Source organism: Neodiprion fabricii, chromosome 3 (genome assembly GCF_021155785.1).
Source record: "Neodiprion fabricii isolate iyNeoFabr1 chromosome 3, iyNeoFabr1.1, whole genome shotgun sequence".
NCBI lineage: Eukaryota > Metazoa > Arthropoda > Insecta > Hymenoptera > Diprionidae > Neodiprion > Neodiprion fabricii.
Genome location: NC_060241.1, coordinates 15,462,721 through 15,485,235, shown reverse-complemented (window position 1 = coordinate 15,485,235; position 22,515 = coordinate 15,462,721). Strand labels below are relative to the sequence as shown.

Sequence of the window (22,515 nt, the reverse complement as noted above, 5' to 3'; positions counted from 1 at the left end):
GCATAATATTTAGGACAGTTTAGATTGAGTAAAGAATAAAATAAGGTTTACCTTAATTCAAGTTGTCGAATTTAGATTTAAGTCATCTCGCAGTCATCCCGAAGCTCCGAGTCGCGGGTGATATTGACAACGTCGTCTGTTTGGTAACCTGGCGACGCACCGTCGAGAAATTAGTTATAGTTTCGGTTTCGTAGCAATTATTGCGGTAGCTTGCGTATGTCTAGGTTTCGAATTGGAAGTTGCGCATTTGAGGTTTACCCCTCCCCTTTCCGCGGTACTGAGCTACCGAGCATATTAACCGAGGTTTAGCGAAGGTGAAAATTTCGAGGCGTGTTGACCACGCCAGGCACCGAACAAAATCTCGCGATATCTTTTGTAAGATCTAATTTTTTCCAGCTGACATCGCGGGCCGCCGAATTATCGTGCGCGCAGTAAGTTCTCGGTCACTTCGCTGGGTGGCTGCGGTGCAGCAAAAATCAGCATCAGAGTATATACCATTATACCTATGCTGATTTAACCCTCTACCCTACGTATACCTATACCGTAATGCTTATGAAAATTTGATCCTTCACCTTCTGTATATGTATACATCCATCTAGGAATCAGGGATTCAACACTCAACCTTTTACACATATACATTCCTGTACCTACAAAAATCTAATCCCTTACTGCCTTTCCACCCTTCTTCTATCAAAACCCGAAAATGGGGGTTGGCGCGCGAAGCACGTAGGGGCGAAGCCCCCCTAGTAAATATATATATTATAATTGAAGAATTTGTGATCATGGAATTTTTTAGGAATTTAAGAAGCCCGAGCGAAACGTTGTAATTAATTAATTGAGGTAAAAAAAATTTCCAATTTTGACGAATTCAACATAGAACATCCAACATCGTAGAAAATGGCGAAGCTAATCAAAAAGACGTTACGTGTTCGTCCGGAGACCTCTAGAATGACACTAGTCGCCACTAGCTCTGTCTCACTTGTATATTTCTGAAACCCGATGTCAGCGCCCCATACGTACGTATGTGCGGTTCATTCTCTACGATTATGAGCATAGCACAGCATGCCAAGATATTGAATTGAATTAAATGGTAGTTACAGGCAGCTTTGGGATTTAAAAATTTACACAGCACTTCAGAATTGACAGAATGTAACATAACTTGAGAAAATATTCATGCAATACAGAATCGTAACTGTCATCTGCTGTCGTCGAGCTTATACACGTATTGGAAGCATTCCAATGCTCGCATGCCTGAGTGGCAAAGAAAGTAAAGGTAATACCAGTACACCCTGTCTCTCTTGCTCTGTGCCGTGATTGGTTAAGGGTGCGCTCTCTATCATTTGGTGAGTTCTGATGTCGCCCATTCGCACGTGTTTCACAAATTATGCTTTTGAGACAACTGTGAACGAGAATTTGATTTTAGAAGCACTGAAGGTGCTACTAATGGCCCATAAAATTGTGGCTGGGTCTTAAGCTCAATGGCACAGTGCGAAAAACAGATAGAGTTTCCAATTGGTTACACTAATAGACACTGATTGTGAGTATACACGGAAGCCGTGCACTGTTATACTTGTGTGCTGTGTTACTTGTGATGTCGGATACACTTCGGTTGCATCATGTTTTGCTGGTAATATTGGTAAAAGAACGGTGCCAGATTTTTGCCCTGAGTATAGGAGCTCATGTCAGTGCTGTGTAAATACGGCAACTTTCATGACGAAAGTTCCGATTGAATTTAAAGTATACTGCAAGGTAGTAGAGTTTAGTTATTGTAGAACAAATTGTTGTATACTAAATTAATTTTATTTTTTAGGTCTTTATAGAAGTAAATGCGACAAAAAATGCTACCGTACTAAAATCGTTACTACCTAGCAATACACCACGAGTTCCATCGTGGCTTCAGTCATAGGGGTCGCCGTATACACCGTACTGATCCAAGCTCCTGCACTAGGAGCAAAAATCTTGCACCGTTCTTGCACCAATCTTTTCAGCGAAACGTGGTGCGTACAAAGTGTATCCAGCACTACAAATAACACAAAATACGAATAAAAATCAGTGGTCAACTTCAGTGTACACCTGTTGTACACTGGTGTAACCAGTTGAAAACGGTACGAGTTATTTGAAAGCGAGTATGCACACAATTGAAATGCTATATTTCACACATTTTAGTTTCCTTTGGCGTAAGCGCACTTCCAAATTAAGTTACCTAACCCTAATCTAACGCGATGTCAATGGTATTCTTTATCCCTCCTCAAATCAAACGTTTCTTGAAAATTATTGGGAAAAGTAGCGTATGTCACACGTGCGGGAAGTGATTACAGCGCTTGCCTTGGCTCATGCTGCGTTCATACTAGAACTCGTGTGATAGCAACACTTGCCTTCGCCTCGTGCCACGTACTTCGCACTCGTATCCGTGTCGACATGACTTTCGCGGCCCACGCTGCGAACTTTACACTCATCGGAAATTTTTAATACCCATGAAGCGAGCATGAAGTACCACTTACCAACCTGGGCCACGTGAGCAGGAGTAGAAGTGAGCTGACACCAAACTTCTTGTCCCTGTTACGTCATGCCTTTTACTCCTTCGGGAGTAGAAGTGAGACTTTACGCCCGCTCAATAGGTTTAAAAAACGTCATATTTATAGCAACCATTCAAATATTACGCCTCGCCGTTTTTAGTCTGGAACCCCCACTTCACATAGCACCGCGCAGTTTTTTTTACATCTCTCTCGATGTGATGTGATTTATTTCGTTCTCGTCCGCCCTTTTTCCCTCCTTCGTACAATTTGAAATTGGTTAAGAGTATTACAGACAATATTAATTGTCCGATCTAAAAAGCATTAAATGTGCATAAAAAAGAGTGTGACATGACCCTGAAAATGTAACTCCCTCCCAACCCCCTGAGAGCACGACGTAATATTTGAATGTCCCCGTACCTGAGTTATATAAATTGTCGATGATCTCTCTCCCTAGCAGTATAATATACTATTTTAAACTAATAACTTTTTTTTCAGTGATTAAAAAATATTTTTGTTTTTTGCATTATCTTATTGATTCTCTAAATGAAAATGAAAAAATTTCATCTTCAATAGAGATAATTGCATGGTAAACTATCTTTCGCCTTATCGAGATGACTTTGTACAGGAATCTTATCTTCATTTAAATAATAATACTTGTCATCTTGTACAACACTGAGGACCACATTTGCAACTGCATTGGACAATTGAAAGCTGCCATTGAAGAGTTTCTACTATTATTTTTTCAACATGGAGTCTAATGTTGCGAGAATGCAGGATCATTTATAATTCTTCCGTGATTGCATATACATTTTATTTGTCCATACCTTATTCATTACAGGGACTGTGCAAGCATGAGTCCAGAAACAGTCATGCACAGACACGAAAGTGATTCCAGCGTGTTCACAATGCACACTTGTCAACATCATGTGACAAGAGTCTAGCGAATGAATGAAATTAGGTGGAAATGCGTTCTTTTGTTTCATTACATTCGGTTTACTGCAACACACAAAAAAACGTTATTAGCAAGTTTCAGGTTCAACATTCGTGTTCTCACATTAAGTAATGTTCATAGATGTCAAAATAAATGTATGTGTATGTAATAGGTTCTGATGGTTTTATGAATAACCTACGAGAGTAACTTTCCTTTTTTTGTTCTATTTGAATTTGCAATAATTGAATTGGCAGACAATGCATTTACAACAAAAATAGTTTACTGTCTACAAACTTTACTAGCAACAACATTAGATTTACTGTCTACAGTAATGAAATTTGACGTAAATCAATCCAGCTTTTCAATGAAATTGTCAGAATAATGTTTTTGCTGTTGCTGAAGCTCCATTCAAAAATGAAGTTCGCATGAGAAAGAATCAGACTTTTTTGCACGAAAAATGATGAATTTTTTTTTCAAGAAAGGTACTGTTGCAAATACAAAGGTAAAAATTAGATAAAAAAATTGATCAATGTGTGTCTCGTAAGCGGTGATGTCAAGAAGTCTGAAATTCGGAATGTTTTCACATCTTAGGATGTTCGGTAATATGATAACTTATTAAAATTGCAGACAACTGAAGCGATAGTAATTGATTGTTTGCTTATGATTGGAGGAAGTCATTCTGATCGTAGGTAGTTATTCGGCGATTGACATAATGAATTATTTCACTTACGTGAACATATCCATAATTAAATGTGCATCAGGTCTCTGGGCTTGATAATTTGTGTAGCCTTTACTGTAAGGTTGTACAACGGGAAGCCCCAAAGGTGTAACCCACTCCACATTCTCTGCGCATACAAGGGCGATATAACGGGCACAATCCGTCAACCAATCTTGAATTAATTTTGTGCTAGTAAACATTTCTCTCAAGCTGTTAAACGTCTTGATCACTAAATAACTACTTCCTCGCCACAAATATTCTTCGGAGAATTCAATTTCTGTAAAAAAGCAACTAAAGTAATGAATAAAATCAGGAAAGGTAAATGAATTTTCTATACAAATATACATGATTTACGTACGCAAAAATTGTTCATTTGTGACAAAACTTAAAATTCTATATCTTTGAAATCGAAAGGTGATATGTGGTTTTTACGATTTACCGATTTATCCATTTCTTAAGTGTATAAAACCTAAATCTTACGAATGGAGGTTCATTTTCTTTCAATTCTTGAAACACTTGTATACCTAATCACAAGAATCCCGCAATAATCTTGTGGAAATTGGGTTTCAATGAAACCGTCTGGATTGTTTATATGTTGTAGATCGTGCAATTCTGGAAAAAAATCTTCATAGGCTCAACTCTCCGTTATGAATAGTTTGGGCGTTAGAAAAATCTTCATCCTATGCCCAGTATTCCTTTTTGCAAAAAACAAAAAAACTAAAAAAAAAAATACTTATTTCTAATAAATGAAACTTATGCACGTAACCGGACATTGTCACTTCAAGTCTATGGACTCATCCCCTCCTCCAACCTCAATGATTTTACCTGTAGATGACGTTATCTGGTGGGACCTAGTGCAATTTTGACTCTCCGATAAGAAAATGGAGATGAACCCCCCCCCCCCCCCTCAATTTATTTGAAACGCGGTGACGTTTTTGATGCTCTTTGATCTCCACTTTCCCATCTGAAAACGAAAAACACCTATTTGCATCAGGGCCCCCAGATAACGTCATCTATAGATAAGATCATTGGGGTGAGAGGGAATGAGTTCATAGACGTAAAGTGGCCATATCCGGTTACGTGCATAAGTTTCATTTATTAGAAGTAACTACTTTTTTCAAGTTTTTTTTTTTTTTTGCAAAGAGGAATACTGGATACAGGATGAAGATTTTTCTAACGCCCAAATTATTCATAGCCGAGAGTCGAGCCTATGAAGAATTTTTTCCAGAATTCCACGATCTACAACATATAAACAATCCAGAAGATTTCACTAAAACCCAATTCCCAAAAGATTATTGCAGGGTTCTCTAATAGACGCTTGCGCTCAATAAGTTACAAATATATCACGAGTCCACTAAGGAATCCCGATTACTACATGACGTAAGCTATGTAAAAGACTAGACCAATTACTTTATTCATACATATTTTTCTAAAGCACAGAATGTAAGAACTTCTATTGAAGTCTTGTATCAATACGATTGGTATACAGATTGCTGTAATATGACAAATTGAAAAATTTCAGATGCTCAGTTTGTGATTAAGGGGGTACATACACCTAGGTTGGTAAAAAAAAAATCGATATTTTAAAAAGGGGCTTATTCGAAGGTACTATCCTCTGCGTGTCTAGCCTGGAGATTTTATAATTAAATTCGCAGTAATGTCAAAGTTATTGCGTTTTGTAACGGAACAGGTCAGCATCGACGACGGCACCAAAATACGGAAGAATGAAGTTGACACACCAAAAAAAAAAAAGATCTCATGAAGCGTCGACATCTTCGGAAAATCCGTCATATGGCGCAGGAATCGACTATTTCATGAAAGTTTGAAATAATCCAGTTATTTCATTGTAGTCGTACTGTGGAAACTGTATTCAAAAATTCAAATGCGCTCTTCTCGAAACAGCGTTTTAAAACCGGTACCAGAAATATCTCCACGACTACTGGACTGATAGGGATCTAATTTTGCACAATTATGTTTCATACAATAATCTATCACTTGTCGAACCGTTTTTCAATGCCTGGCATAGATTTTTTTCGTCATAAGTAATGAACAATTTTGAGGCGAAACGTCCTCTTTTTTATTACAAAGACGACCATTATCCGAAAAATTGAATTTTTTTCTTTTTCAGATAAAATATAGCGAAGGCACATCTGGTACCGCAGTCGCTAGCAACAAAAACACGTCCCAGAAAAACGACTGCAACTTGTTTACCGTTTGAAATTTTCGAACCAAATTTTCACACAATATAGATAAACTCATACTTCAAAAGATATATAAATGGTTGTTCAATAAAACTGAGTTATAGAACGTATAAAATGTATAAGCACGAAACAAATTTTTAAACATAACCCTAGCTTTAGGTATCCCAGGGGTATGTAACCCATTTTTCGGCCATTACTATGTAAAAAATATGTGCGACTATAAAATGTATCTATACAGTTTCAAAACAGCGAATAACTCACTAGTTACTAATTGTTAGATGGTGCTCCGTAGCGATTCTTTACGAAAATTAGCAGACCACTTCCTTGCCTTTACGCTTTATACGTATTATAAAGTGGCATTTTTCATGCTCGTTATAAACGGCTCTCCGAACCCTATGCGAAACCCAAAATTAGAGAAATAGCGGTAATAATTGTCAAATAATTAAAAAAGAGACACATGGCGGAGACACCATCACGCCTATGAGGGATTCTTTATGAACCGGGCCACTTTTATTTTTCAACCTCTCCAATTTTTTTCAGAATCCGCAAGTTCGAAATATTAATCAAAAGGAACGTTTATGACTTTTTATAGATTTTTTATGGGGTCCGTTCAGGATTTTCAATTTTTCATTGTAAACACTATAGCTCAAAAAATATTCATCGAACAAAAAAAAACATAATAAAAACTTTTTTTTTCCGCTTTATCGAAAAAAATCAACATCATAATTTTTTTGCATAAGGAAAATTGAAATTTGGCAAAAAAATGAGAATAACATTTTTTTAAACCTAATAACATACTTTCGATTTCGGTAGAAATTTTACATCGGGTAAAGAGTCTGCGAAAAAAATTTCAGAATGGTACCTGCAATGGTTAGGATAAAAAAAAATAAAAACCCTGCGAAATCTCATAATAATCTCATTGTATACATGATCACTTGATGTGGGTTCTGGATGTCTTCATTTCAGTCTTCGTATATCTATGATTTCAATTTCTGACTTACAGCCTTCTGTTACTTCTTCGATAGAAGTCAGTTGGAATGTTTTTCGCTATCGCTTTTCTACACTGAAAGAAATTTTATTGTAATATTTGCTTTTCCTCATACACAAAAGTACAATAAAATATAGCATTTTACGGATAATCGCGGTACAGTCGTGAAAAGTAGAATAGTGAGTAACGAAATGCACAACATTTATAACAATGTTTCAAAGATCATATGTAATTCTTGCTTGTCAAGATAATATTAATATATGAGCGAAGCCGCCAAATCGAGACGACGTTTTGGATAACCCATTCATGGAACTTTTTGAAATAATTCCAGGATGTAGTCCTCGACAATTGACATGTACATCATTTTTTTTAGATTTTTTCCTCCATTATTATTTCGGCTGCAATTATACGGGACATTTCATCACATATAATTTTTTTTTTTCTTCTAAGATTTTATCTATTTCTTTTTAAGAAATTTTCTCAGGTTTTCGAAAACAATATTGATTTTTTTCTCGAACTTGCATAAAGCTCTCAAAATTGAGTTTCAAATGTGAAAAGCTGCTTTTATGGTATTGCGTGTTACGTCCTCCAGACTTCTTATTCCTTTCCCACACTCTTAGTTACCTTACGCTCTGTAGTCTACTCTTATCGTCCGCGAGTCAGCAGATTCTTCTGTAACTCGCGGCTAGCTTGCCTTCTACATCCCGCTAAACTCGGCAGATCCATCCTAGCGCTCAAGCAAGACACCTATCCCTCTAAACCAAAACCATACCTTTTTCCCTCGACCGACTCCGTTGCATTGACTACTAATAAACAATCATATACTTCAAATCGTTTACCTTCCTTTAATACCGATCCCGTTCTGTTCCATTCACTTCCTGCATTGGGAGTAGTAGCACGCGAGTGCATAGTCCACGTGAACGGACCCTATAATAGCCAAATAACACCTTGGCTGGGCGTGGAGTAAGCTCCGATTACCGCTCATCGGAGCCTACGCATTCTACTACGTGCGCATGGATTGACATTTTTTTCAATATTTTTTTCCGAAAGCTGAGAAAATTTCACTAAACATATATCAAATTCAAGTTGGGTTCTCTGTAAATACGGCGAAAATCAATAAAAATGCAGAAATTGAATTATTTAGAAGTTTTATTTTTATGCATATTTGAAAATTGAAAATTAATGGATTCTTTTACAATCCACATAAGCTGTTAATCATTCAAGGTTTTTTCCGTCTGTTACATAGAAATACAATGTGATCATATGTTACCAATAACCCGCATCGGAAAATTGTTATTTGATTATTTATAAAATTTAAAAAAAATTACAATTTTTAAGAATACAGTTTTGAATTATTTAAAAATCAATTTTCTATTAACGTATCATAATATTCTCGTTCGTTTGTTATTTCTGTTGAATTTATTTCGTTTTCTTGATAAAAAAAATTCCCTTTAGTCAAAAAGATTTATTACTTTAGTGATGGAGCGCCTCAGCAGTTTAAGAATAAAAACGCATTTACAAATTTGTGTTATCATCCGAATGACTTTGATATCGAGGCTGTTTGGAATTTTTTTGCGACCTCGCATGGCAAGGGACCGTGTGATGGTTTGGCAGGGACAATCAAGCAAAATGCGAGAAAAAAATCGTTACAAATGGGCACGGAAGAACAAATTCTTACACCATATGGCTTGTTTAAGTGAGCAACTCAAGGTCTGCCACATATTGATTCTGTGTTTATCGACAATACGGAATATTTGAATTCAAAACCTTTATTAGATAAACGAGCATCTTACTCAAAAACAGTAGAGGGGCTTCATGCGCTGCATTATGTTTCACCGATTCCTAACAACCTAGGTTCCGTTACAGTTAAGCCTGTATCGAATTTGTCAAATTCTTCAATCGTGCAAGTTTTCAAGATGTAAATGAAAATTGTTTTGCTCACCGCAAAATTAAAAAGCTTCGATTTAACTAAGCGAATATGTTTAAAAACATTAAAGCCTTATTTCTGATGTTATTATCCACGTGTGTAAATTGATTGAGAAATGATGATACTATATCTTAGAACTACAAAAAATAATTTTTTTTTGAATGTTGTAAATAATCGAATAACTATTTTCTGATGCGGGTTATTGGTAACATATGATTACATTGTATTTCTATGTAAAAGACGGAAAAAACCTTGAATGATCAATAGTTTTCAATTTTTAAATATGCATAAAAATAAAAATTCTAAATAATTGAATTTCTGCATTTTTATTGATTTTCGCCGTATTTACAGAGAACCCAACTTGAATTTGACATATGTTTAGTGAAATTTTCTCAGCTTTCGGAAGAAAATATTGAAAAAAATGTCAATCCATGCGCAATACCATAAAAACAGCTTTTCACATTTGAAACTCAACTTTGAGAACTTTATGCAAGTTCGAGAAAAAGATCAATATTATTTTCGAAAACCTGAGAAAATTTCCTAAAAACAAGCATTCTTAATAATATTTTTATTTTCCTATAAAATACCGAAAAGTTGAACGAAGAAAAAAAAAAAAACTAAATGTGATGAAATGTCCCGTATAATTGCAGCCGAAATAATGGAGGAAAAAATCTAAAAAAAATTATGTACATGTCAATTATCGAGGACTACATCCTGGAACTATTTCAAAAAGTTCCATGAATGGGTTATCCAAAATGTCGTCTCCATTTGGCGCTTTCGGTCATATATAGAAATAGTATAATGTCATATTATTCTAGGAATATTTATGATTGTACCTCGTTTGTCCCTAAAATGCTATGCGGAAAACCAAATATTGCAATAAAATTTCTTTCAGTGTATGCCAGCGAAAGTAGGGGAGAAACGTTTCAAGATTATGCTTCTACAGCTGCCTGTCAGTCAAAAGTCTATTAGCTTCGGTAGAGCTTTTGAACACAACCTCGACTCTGTTTATACCTTTTTTTTCTAATTTCTAGTATAGATTTGTATAAATAGCATGCTCCCTAGTTTGTGTTGGTTCAGTTCGTATTGTTCATTTTGATTTTTCTTACTCATATTCCGTACGGACCTTTGTTGTTATCCTCATAGCACTCTACTTATTGGCGTTCGTTTATTTTTAGATCTCGACCTTGACTTTGTTTCTCTGAATCTGCTATGGCGGGAAACTGGCTATTTGGCTTAGTATGGGATTTCCATGGGTAAAATTACTTTCCAAGGGTACATTTTTAGATAATTTTTTGCATCGTTACTGTTCAAGTCGCTTGCCGAGTGTTTCGTTTTATTTTGTGTCATATCTACTTCCATTTCTTCTGACGGTCATTCCCCGTTCGCTGACTGTTCTCCCTCCATGATTCCCTCTCCACCTGTTAGAATGTTAGAAGTTCGCAGGTTTGTTTTCTTAAATTATACAGCACTCTTTCACCAAGCAAACAAGTAGACAATTGTAATTCAAATTCACCTCATCATTTTAAAGAATGGGGTGAAAAGGAAAAAATCTATTTCTATACACTCCATTTTCTTTTCAATATTTTTCTGAAAGAATCGAAGAACTTCTCATCGTCAATCTCCTAGTGTTTAATGTTCGTACTCGAGTTAATTATTAAGATATGTAGCACCATGTGGCGCCATCTATCGACCTGGTTGGTAGCTAGCGGGCTCTAGAGAGCCGTCTCCGCGAGAGACGCCAGTTATTCCGACTTCGCGCGAAGAGAACACTGACATATGTACTCAAATTTTCTCAGTAAATTGTATTTATTATTAAATCTCAATAAAACACAGCATTTTCGTAATCCACCTCATTATTGACGAACCTACTCGAAGTAGTCGTTACAGATACTCTTTGCTGCGAATAGCAAGCTTCTTTCGTAGAAGCAACAAAGACGGAGTCTTGCAAGCTATTTGAAACAACAACAGTTGGGATGCTCGAACGAGCTATCACTCTAACAACTAGTCGTCGCTAGTGGCGCCGCTGCTTGTGTGGCTTACGTACAGCACTCTATGGGGCATTCCACGTTAAGTTAGCCACCTCCAGACCTCAATACCTTCGATTTTATTTTTCTTCTAGAATTTTATTATACTATGTGAGAGTAATGTCCCTGTTTTATTTCCCAGTTTTTCGAGCCGCCGTTTCCGAGTTCTTGCGCGCCCAAATTTTACAATATTCGAAATCCACGAATTTTTGATTTACGATATCTCCAAATTGAAAAGTCGCATCAACAAAAACAAGGTGTTTGGATTTGTCTTGAATCTAACTTTTTGAAAAAAAAATGCTTCAAAAATTTTTCGCAACGTTGAGACTGTCGTAACTAAGGTTCAAAGAAAAATATCAAAATTTTGTGAATTATGGAATTTTTCAAAATTTTCAAAAATTTTTTTTTGGATTCTACGTATTTTTTTTTACATATAACAATGTTTCGTCCAAGATGGAAAATTCGATTCCCAGTTTCTATAAAATAAATAAACAACAAATGTGTACGAGTAATTCTACTACATCTACGAAACAACTAAATCTATGGAATTACTTGGGGCATTGTAAGCAAGAAAATAGAAACTAATATGCTAAAATAATATTCTCGTAATTATACTTGGTTGATAAGAGCCCCAATTATGTTTCTTCTTTTACATATTAGTATCCAGTCCGTAGTCTAAAGAGTGGTTCGAATTCAAACCGCAAGGTAGCGGATCGTACGATAAATATTTGCACGCAGCCATGAAGATGAAGTCCTATAGAAATTGGGATGCTCGAACCTGTTATCACCCCAACAGCCAGATGCCCCTAGCAGCACCTTTAATGAACTTTGTAAGGGAAGCGTCGGATGGCTCTACTGTCGACCAACGTTATTGTTTAATTAGGAAAACGGTCCGTCAACGAAGATGGAGTGCTATGAAAACGTACGGCTTATAGGCCGCATGAAGCAAAGCTATCCGCGATTTCTAAGTCCGTAAGATGGCTCTACCTATGGACTCTTTTTTTTAAATAAGTTTTATTAAGAATAGAAACACTTCAGCGTTGGTTTCATTCAAATCCACCAAGCGCAGCAAGAAATCAGGAGGGTTGTTTTCACCACTCTAAACCGTTTATTAGCAGATAAGATAATTTTATTCCGTATTGCTCCCAAGATCTTTCGAACTTCCGTTATGTGTGACCTGACATTCGTCTTCGTGGTTTGCCAGCCTTTCTTTATATTCTTGAATGCTAGAATGAGTTTCCCATTGTTTGCAAGCAGCACATTTGAGTGATTTTATGATAACATCAACCACTTGTCCTATGTTGGGCCCAATGCGCGATGCGATATATTCACACTTCTGATAGGAAATTTTGATTTGAAAGCCGATCCACGTGTATTGTATCTTTCGAAATCGACGTTGTCTTCGCACTCTCTTTACATTTCACAAGTGAGGAAATATCAGTAAAATCGATAATAAAGTTTATCATCTCATATCCAATTTCGTTATTCACTACAAAAAATCAGCAATGCTCGTCAATTTCTTTCATGATGCAAAAGTTTACCATCGCTATCCTGACTCGTTATGTTCGTTTCTAACTTCACTTTCTGCAATTACATACTGATTACCAACAAATTTTCGTTTTCGAAGACTCTCCCCTGGAATTTTCATGCCAAGCCTGGTTTCTCGTTCACTCACTTCAAAAATAAATTTCACTCCGTACTGTTTGCAGTTCAAACGCCTACTTTAAACTAATGGAAACTCCAAAATTTCGATGCATTTATGTGCATAAGGAAAAACTTCTATTTCATATGCACTACGATACCTGTTCATTGCAAGTGGTAAATAAGTTTCAATTCTTGGAATTACTTAGGTAATTTAATAAGCCGAATTAATAATCGGAGGATGAGTCACTGTAATTTAATTAAGAATTAAAAAAGAACTAATTTAGTTAAGAAACAAAAATTAAAAACGGGTCAAATTTCATTTTTATAGTTTTTCTTTTATCGCCATTATATTCCTCGCAAAAAATTGCTTACGAAATAAATTTACCCTCCTACTAACACTAAGGCGTCACGTACCTGAAAACTTCAGTGCGCACGCTCCTTTTACAGGGCTTTAAAAGCAACCAAAATACCAGAAATGCTTCAGCTTACAGTCAAAGTGCGACGTGATCGTACCTCAAACACGTACCACAAAGTGGCTCTAGATCGTCATAACACCAAATAGTTTACTTTGTTTTCCTATTCTTAATTATCATACCCCATTGTTTTTGTTAAAAGCTTTGCTGCGTGTTCGATTGATAAATTTTGTCACGTTTCGATGGAATAGTGTCGATCAATTGTGGATTACTCTTTACCCACGGACCCCGATAATCCGATATATCAAATTAAATTTTACTTAGTGATTCCAATGTTCTCGGTTCAAATTGTTTACTAAGATTTAAAATTACGTAATAGGTAGTTAAAGAGATAGGTATTTGCATCTTGCAAGGGTTGGTTGATTATTGTTACAACCACACGAGTCAGTTACCGTTACGGTTCTTCGTATTCAAATGTTATGTGCAAGTAGTAAAATATAATTGACGCACCTTTCAGTTGTCTAGCGATTTGTAGTCGGGCACCAAATCGTGTTACACCATACACAGTAGTCATGACAGTTTGTTTGATGACTTTTCTTTTAATTAACCCATCTAGAACTTGTGCTATTTTCACTCCATTTTCCGCATCTTTTTGTCTCTCTTTTTCAACCTAAGCAAATGTATAACTAATGAAAAATATCTTAGATTATTATTGTAGTAATTAAACTACAATCAATAAATATTATTACCAGGGCAGCAACGGAGCTGTAGACATCTTGAGGTTTCGGCCGTGGAACAAGGTTAACACTTTCAGCTCCTTGTTCATCTCTTCCAAGTGCTGCATAATGTTGCAATCCGTTACAACTGCCATCTTGATGTACGGGAAAGTGACTAATATATTCAGACGGCTTTGGCGACTTCACAGCATTGGCTATTTCAAAACAAGCAGCTAACGTTTGCCACGGCTCTTCAGATTCTTGCCACCACTTCTCACCCTAAGATGAAGTGATATTGTCAATATGAATCTAAGATTATTATAAAATAACTCAGCTATTCGAAGTGAAGTCAGTCACACTTGGATTCATTGGTCCATTCATATTCCATTGAATTGAACCTCACGAGAAACTAGCGTCATTACTTCTAAAAGAAGCCAGAGCTGCTAACAAAAATGAAAATCGACGACAGAACATCTTTTCGATTTGAAACAGATAAAAGAATACTTTACAGTCCAGGGTAGACTGTTGAACGGAAGTATTATAAGTATACAGATTTTAGAAATAAAATCAATTATTAACTTTTGTGTCCACTGTATTAGATCCATTACTTTGAACTTTGAATTTTTAACCTTAGATTTGAAATAAACGACCCAACAAACAGTTATCGCACGAGTACATAACTCACAGAAAATATTTTAATGTAGTGAGGGGGCCTTATCAAAACGGTGTGAGAAAAATATTTTTTTGTTTTATTCAAGACATCAATAATAATATACAAAAACGTTGTGATTTGTTTTCTTTTTCGCAAAATAAAAAAAAAAAGCTTGAAAGTTCAGCTGTCACATCGGAATACCCCTTTAAAGATAACTAATGGATCGTTTGACTTAAAAAATGTTATGCACTGTTACATCCGGTGTACTGCAACACGTCTTTTCCATCTTTTGTAACCCCCTCTTACCTCTACTTGCTAACTCGTCTACATTCCTCGTAATAACGTCATAGTCTTTACCCTGTTGTATTACTTCTATTTAACCTCACGCCACCTGTAATCGCGCCTACTGCACTATTTCTATTTTCCAGTGTTTTGGATTCTGCCACGTTTTTTACAATCATACTCTTTGTCCTAAGACCACTTGAATTTTAACTTTCATTACGTAGACTTCTAATACATCTTCCATCAAGTATACGTCTAATCCATTCCCAACAAGTCAACTTCCATTCCAACATTCATAACTAATTCCAATAAGCCATCATACACTCGAATATAATTTTCCTCGCGTGAATTTTTACTCTTTTCTACATTCCCTAACTCGAGAGCAGCGACGAGATCAAACTCAAAGCTATCCGAAATAACATCTTGGTTGAGTATAGAGACGCATTGACTTACTAAATTCTAATAATTTCTTACCCATTCAGAATTTTGTTACTTTGTTCTATTTTATATTTTTTGTAGCTAAACGTAACGCTTGCAGATTTGCCTGCCAATTACAGAAATTTTTTATACGGTAGTCTGCAGGAAGGTATAGAATACACACTATACATATATGAATTTTGTTTACAATTCAAGAATTTTGAAGCTCCTTCATAGGTAAATAAATATGCATTAAGCAGTTTGTAACAGAAACTCGAATAGTTATTTTTAAATTCCAAGAACGACGTCCAAAACAGTGTTCCAAACAGGATTACGGGTACGATCGGTTACAGTGCAGAAACTATACGCGCATACTTTATGCGCGCGACACTTACCGCGCAAGTACAATTCAGCGACTTATAGAAATAGACTGTGCGGTTTTACGGGGCTGCTGAAGCCCAAACCAAAGGACAGAGATAGCTCTGGGGGCGGCCCGCTCTATATTATACGATCGAATTAGTGTGGACCAGATGCCAGGCGAGGAATGCGGTAGAGCAAGCGGAGAAGTATATTTTTATAAGTCTACGTGTTTCCCGCGCCAAGTCACCGATTAGAGTGTGAGGGCCAGCCCCAGCAGTTGCCCTCTCTCTCTCTTATACCGTTTCATTGTCCGCTCGGTGCACAGACCGCGCAGTCTGTCACTATAGTATTTCGTATTTCTGCTTTAAAAATGTACTTATACTTTCACAATCAATTATTTATAATAACAATAAAAAAAATAATGAATAATAATAATAACAATAATAATTATGAATAATACTTAAAAATACATATGCTCACCCTGCTATATAACAATATAACGAAATAAAATTCTGGTAATCGAAAATAACTATAGCGCCCGCTTCCAAATCTGCGCGGATTTACCGGTCTTTTTCGTTGTCTGCCACGGTGTTCGGGTCAAGATATTTGTCTGCCTTTCGTATATAGAATTTGGATGACTTCCTGTAGAAGTTGATTTTTGTTCCAACCCTTATAGTATGACGTAAGTTGGATACATTTTCGCGCGTCTTTATTGTTGTCTGCCGCCATTTTTCCAGCGACCGAGGTGTCTGCCATTTTTACTATTCAACTCAAAATATCATTCCCTGCTACCGCACAAAAAATTAGCGCTATGAAATGACGTTTTTCAATTGATTTTTTTAACCCTTTTGCGCGCCTCCCACCGCGTTTTCCAGTACTGGAGGCCAGGCAGACTTCCGAATCAATTATCAGCTATGTTAAGAGAGTACGACAAGATGGAAAATGTTGTTTATAAAATGACGTAACTAAAAAGTTCACCCGCTCTCCGTCTACTATAAGGCTATGGTACAATTACTGCGCAGCTTTTATCCGCCCTGAATCATCACGCGCAATTCATATTCCGCGCAAAAGCAATTACAACACAAATCATACAACTTTGTCGATAGTCATACAAATTAGTGGATAACAAAATGCCTTGGTAAATTCAGCAAAAAAGAATCAATATGTTATTATAACGCAAAATTTTACTCGGTATTGTGGCAGATTCCCCGCAGGTAACTGATCGCGATTTCGTTGTATCGCACCATAACAACTTTCAATCGTGCGGAAAAAGATCAAATTTTTTTTTTATGCACTTCATTACTGCGAACATGTACCAGACGAAGACCAGTAAGAATTTACTGTTGCTTCAACCCATCGCTAAATTTCCAAATTGTTGAATGCGCTGCGCCTGGTAACCGATTGAACGTGTTGTTCCATGATTCCGCGAAATTATTTGTCTTATGAAGATCGGCTTCGACAGTTTGATACTGAGTACCCTAACGCGGTGCTGTTATTCCGGTTTTACTATGGCCGAAATAGTAATACCGGATTTAAAAATCCATGTAAATTTGTTATATCCGGGGTAATGCGCCATTTACACGCATTTTTAAATCTGACATTACTATGTCGACCACAGCAAAACCGGAATAACAGCGCCGTGTAAGCGTACTCACTGATTCCAGATGTTTGTAGGGTATAATGGCTGATGGTGTCACTCACTACCCATCGAGTGTCCAATCCACATGTTATCGATATAATAATGGATGTCATACAACTCTTCGACATGTATAACGTAGAAATTAGAGTTTACTAATTCGATAACTTTCCGATAACGACTGCATTGACATTACTACAGAAATTTGCAACAACGTTCTATGGTAATTCCGTTGTTTCACAAGCAACCTTTTTAATATTGTCCAATACTTTGCACGCAGCCGCATCAGCAGTGTTTGAAAGTTGATTCTGAGTGCTCTATGAGTGATGATGCTATAGTTAAGGAGCTGGCTGCCAAAATTTCTAAATGATTTGTTCGTCTGGCAGACATTATTAATGTCAATTTTTGTACCATGAGAAACATTGAGGACCGCGTCTGCCACCTTGACAGGCCTGCGTTGTCAATTGACAGGGCTTAAAAAATTTGAAAAAAAAAAGGTGTGCTAAATCATTTGTTCGTGTCTGCCTCTTGGACTGATGGTCAGAATCATTCTGAAAACGATCAAAATCCAGAGGCAGACATCCAGACCTCTGACTTTTGTAGTAGTAAATTTTTGAAACTTTTTTTATGATTTAAAAAAGTGTATATGAAATTGTTACGGGGTAGAATGCGTAGGCTCCGATGAGCGGTAATCGGAGCTTACTCCACGCCCAGCCAAGGTGTTATTTGGCTATTATAGGGTCCGTTCACGTGGACTATGCACTCGCGTGCTACTACTCCCAATGCAAGAAGTGAATGTAATAGAACGGGATCCGTATTAAGGGAAGGTAAACGATTTAAAGTATCTGATTGTTTATTAGTAGTCAATGCAACGGAGTCGGTCGAGGGAAAAAGGTATGGTTTCGGTTTAGAGGGATAGGTGTCTTGCTTGAGCGCTAGGATGGATCTACCGAGTTTAGCGGAATGTAGAAGGCAAGCTAGCCGCGAGTTACAGAAGAATCTGCTGACTCGCGGACGATAAGAGTAGACTACAGAGCGTAAGGTAACTAAGAGTGTGGGAAAGGAATATGAAGTCTGGAGGAGGTAACAAAATGTTCGCTCGGCAGACTTGAATTGTTCGATTAAAAACAATGTGAAGGGCCACAGAAAAATGGTCTGCCACCATTGTAGCGCGAGTTGTCAATTGACAGCGCTTTAAAAATGTAAAAAAAAAAGGTGTGCTAGATCATTCGTTCGTGTCTGCCTCTTGGACTGATGCTCAGAATCGTCCTTAAAATGTTGAAAATCCAGAGGCAGACATCCAGACCCCTGATTTTCCAAAGGCAGACCATTTGAATATAATTTTTTTTTTTTTAACTCTAAGATCGCGCCAAGCCACAAGTAAAAAATTCTGCGCCTACAAAATGTTAATGAAAATAATTAATGTTACATACAAGCAACTGATAGGAACAATTTTAAAAACGTATTTCAAATATTCGGGTTCTAAATCTGTAACCTGCCGTCCCGCAGGTATAAAATAAACTGTATAGTTTGTCTTTCTTTCTTAGAGAGAAGAAAGTGAGAACGTTATAACTCCGTAGAGAGTTAGGGCGTACCTATACATTATAGATATATGTGTAGGTATACACCTATACATATATAATAAATTTTTGAATAATTATTTATTTAAACAATTTCTTAATTACTTTTGGGCAATATTATTATTGATGGTTGTTGTTCATAGCATGCCGAACGTTGCTGAATTTTTTCAGATTTTTATTAAGTAACAAAGTACAAAAAGTCTGATCGTATACAATTTTTGGCTAGGACGATCCATGACATACATCCTTAAATTTATTTGTGTCTTTTGTTGTGTTACTTCTGACGTTGTAATAAACTGTTTTTTTTTTCTTCTTTTTATTGGATTCAATAAAAAACACTGAACAATATAATAATACTAAAACTATTAATACCAACAATAAATAGCCGTAATACCCACTTTCCCTTGATTCTGCGTGAACTTCAAAAAATGGTACACCTCAAAATCAGTGACCAAAATGTCTGCCAACTTTTTTTTGTATTCGGGTAGTCCTATTGAATCGAATGGACGCAAATAGAACGACGAACAAATGATTTAGTAGAGCTTTTTTTTTTACATTTTTACAACTACGTCCCGTGATAATGCAGGGCCCTGCATGTCTGCCTCTGGATTTTCAACGTTTTGAGGCAGAGACGAAAACATGGTTTAGTACCCTTTTTTTTACATTTTCGAAGCGCTGTAACTCAAAAACGCAGGCACGTAGGACCTTAATTAACTGGACCAGATCGATTTGTATTGATCTGAACTTTCATCCCTATCGATATGAAAGACAAACAAATCATTTACTAAAATGGCAGCCAGCTCCTTAACTACTAAGTTTGCTTCTGCCGGCGCACAGTGGTCCGAAAGCCCGAATTCTTGGCCAAAACCCCCAAAACCGAAAGTTATCATCCGAGGTAAAGCTTCACATATTTGTCAATAGATAGCATTAGAGCTTTGAAATCCAAACGGGCAGATGTTCATATTCATTCCATGGCCTGTGGTAAGCCCTCGAAAGTGACCATTGTCGAGACTCGCGCGGGACTGTGGTGTGTGCACGCTTTCGAGCGCGCGAAAAAAAAGGCTGTAGTTTTTTCAATTTTCATCAAAATCGAGTCAACTAAAATGGATATTATTCCACAAGGTACGTGAATTACATAAATTTTGTGAATGAACCAAGTTTCGGAATTTATGGCCATGATATTAATGATGCAATACGAGTGCTGCAAAATAACCTATTTTATTGAATTGCATTACTATCTGTAGAGAATTAGTTATGATCCCCGGAGATCCTGCGGAGATCTCAACGATTCCTAGTGTGAAAAATTATAGAGAATGTGTAACCGTTGGCGTCGCCTGCTCGTTTTTGCTCCATTGGTCAAAAATACGCATTCTTCAAAGCAGTGTTTTGTCGACTCGGTCGGAGCCTCGTGGCCCGCCTCGTGGGATTAGTGTAGCGGGGCGACGCAGACAACGTCATTCATCAAAACGATGTCGATGATGAGAATTCAGATAGCGATTAGTATGTATCTTTAAAAATTATGTTATTTCGTTTTATAAGAAAAAAATCTGTATGAATTAAAGAAATCAATTTACAAAATATCACTTTTAACAAAGTTGTACCATTTTTCACGAAATATTCCCGCCATTTTCGGTCCACCATTTTTAATTTCGCATTTTTACATTCGTTTTCGGAATCGGCGACCCCAAAAACATTACTAGTATGAATTTCAGCGAATTGGTATCATTTTTCGCGAAAAACATCTGCCATTTAACGTCCGCCATTTCGAATTTTGCATTTTTGTTTTTTTTTTCGGAATCAGTGACCCAAAAATATTTGTACTATGAATTTATAAAAATTCGTAGCATTTTCTGTAAAAAATATCCGCCATTTCGGGGCCGCCATTTTGAATTTTGCATTTTTACATTCGTTTTCGGAATCGGCGACCCCAAAAACATCACTAGTATGAATTTCAGCGAATTGGTATCATTTTTCGCGAAAAACATCCGCCATTTAACGTCCGCCATTTTGAATTTTGCATTTTTGTTTTTTTTTCGGAATCAGCGACCCAAAAAACATTCGCAATATGAATTTCTAAAAATTCGTACCATTTTTTGTGAAAAATATCTGCCATTTCGGGGCCGCCATTTTGAATTTCACATTTTTGCATTCATTTTCGAAACCAGCAAGCCAAAAAACTATAGGTATAGTAATACTAGCAATTTTCACTGAGAAATATTTGAGTTATTAGTTTTGACCAGGAATTCGGGCTTTTGGACCACTGTGCGGCGCACGAATACACATCATATTTAATGCACTGACATACCATTTACCCTCGTATTCTTTGTCTCGACGATACAGATATCCTTCGAAACTGGTTAAAATGTTGCCAAAGGCATTGCGGTGTATTGATCAGACACTTCCGTATTCAAGTGCTTGTCTTCGAACGTATCCGAGTGAACAATTTCATGACAATATGAGATTATACATGATTAAGAACATACGAAAACAACATATATGTCGTAGATACGTGTTTGAAATTTACGTTGACCAATGAGTTTGAGAATTTCAATCAACGGGAAAAGTTGCGCGATTTATAATTATTTAGCAATAGTAAATATTTTTGTATATTCATTGAAATTGTATTGTGAGTACGAATTGTAAAACTATAATCTTATTATTGAGTTTTTGGTGACCGTATTATCTATCATGCTCGTGTGAACTGTACAATGCATTAATAATCAAATGAAGTACATAGTTTGGTGTAGTAGGTAGGTCGTCCGACTAGTAATCCGAAAGTTGCGAGCAAACAACGGGGTTTGAGCCCCGGTTAGGAAAAAATAATGCGATAGGTTTTCTAATCGATCTAAAATGCGCTTTCATAGATTGTAAGGAATGATAAGTTGTTAAGATGTTGTCTGTGCTCACAAAAAATTAATAACCAATTGTACACCCGTTCTACATCTATTTTTTCCTCATCCATCAAATTTGCAATCCATAATTGTAAAAATAATACCCAGATTTATTGAAATTACGGCACTAATACTAGTAAGTTTGCGGTAATGTTACAGTCAATTCAAAAAATTAGTTTTCGAAGAATACTTGAAAAAAGTAGAGTAAATTTACTCTTCCATAAGAGGATAAAACTTCTATTACAATTTTAGCACATTTCCATCAAACATTTTTAACAGTGTAGATTGTAGGTAATTGCTGTTGCGTGGTTGAATTTTGCGCGTTAAACGGACTTGCGCGGTGATGGCTGCAGCTCGGAAACTGTTTTCGCGATCGCGTCATCACGCTAAAAATGAATATTATACGCCCGGTAAATTTTTGCACGATAAAAGTCGGTCCCCAGAAATACCGCATTTATTATCTCTCAGCCCGAATCAGGAGGTGGCTAAATTATCATTCAGTTTTTAAATACTATTTCTAAACCTGACCAAATCTTAAGATTACTTCAAGCACTCTTTCAATAGTGCCGCTACGGTACAAAAAGAGAAGCGGTTTTCCGCTAATTGGAGGACCCGC

General features: G+C 36.6%; 1 protein-coding gene and 1 long non-coding RNA gene across 10 annotated transcripts in view; both read right to left on the bottom strand.

Annotated features, from left to right (window-relative positions):
* Positions 1-22,515, bottom strand: part of LOC124178357 (DNA-directed RNA polymerase, mitochondrial) — a 110,742-nt gene that overhangs the window by 18,572 nt on the left and 69,655 nt on the right. For 5 of the 8 annotated variants that reach the window (XR_006869780.1, XR_006869778.1, XR_006869779.1 and 2 more), the window contains 4 exons: positions 14,115-14,360; positions 13,876-14,035; positions 4,178-4,442; positions 3,341-3,512 (listed from right to left, as the gene is read on the bottom strand). Coding sequence is in view for 2 of the 8 variants with exons in the window: in XM_046561619.1 (XP_046417575.1) it covers positions 3,341-3,512; positions 4,178-4,442; positions 13,876-14,035; positions 14,115-14,360 (843 nt within the window). In the remaining 6 variants the exon portion in view is untranslated. Of the gene's footprint in view, positions 1-3,340; positions 3,513-4,177; positions 4,443-10,390; positions 10,703-13,875; positions 14,036-14,114; positions 14,361-22,515 lie in introns of those variants that run through there. The other 3 variants (XR_006869782.1, XR_006869783.1, XM_046561620.1) reach the window with 3 other exon arrangements.
* Positions 19,836-20,747, bottom strand: LOC124178383. Of its 2 annotated transcripts, none has more exons than XR_006869791.1 (2): positions 20,610-20,747; positions 19,836-20,046 (listed from the first exon to the last, which is right to left on the bottom strand). It is a non-coding gene; the product is annotated as an uncharacterized LOC124178383 (long non-coding RNA). The 2 variants fall into 2 exon arrangements; XR_006869792.1 differs by lacking the exon at positions 20,610-20,747 and adding an exon at positions 20,144-20,175.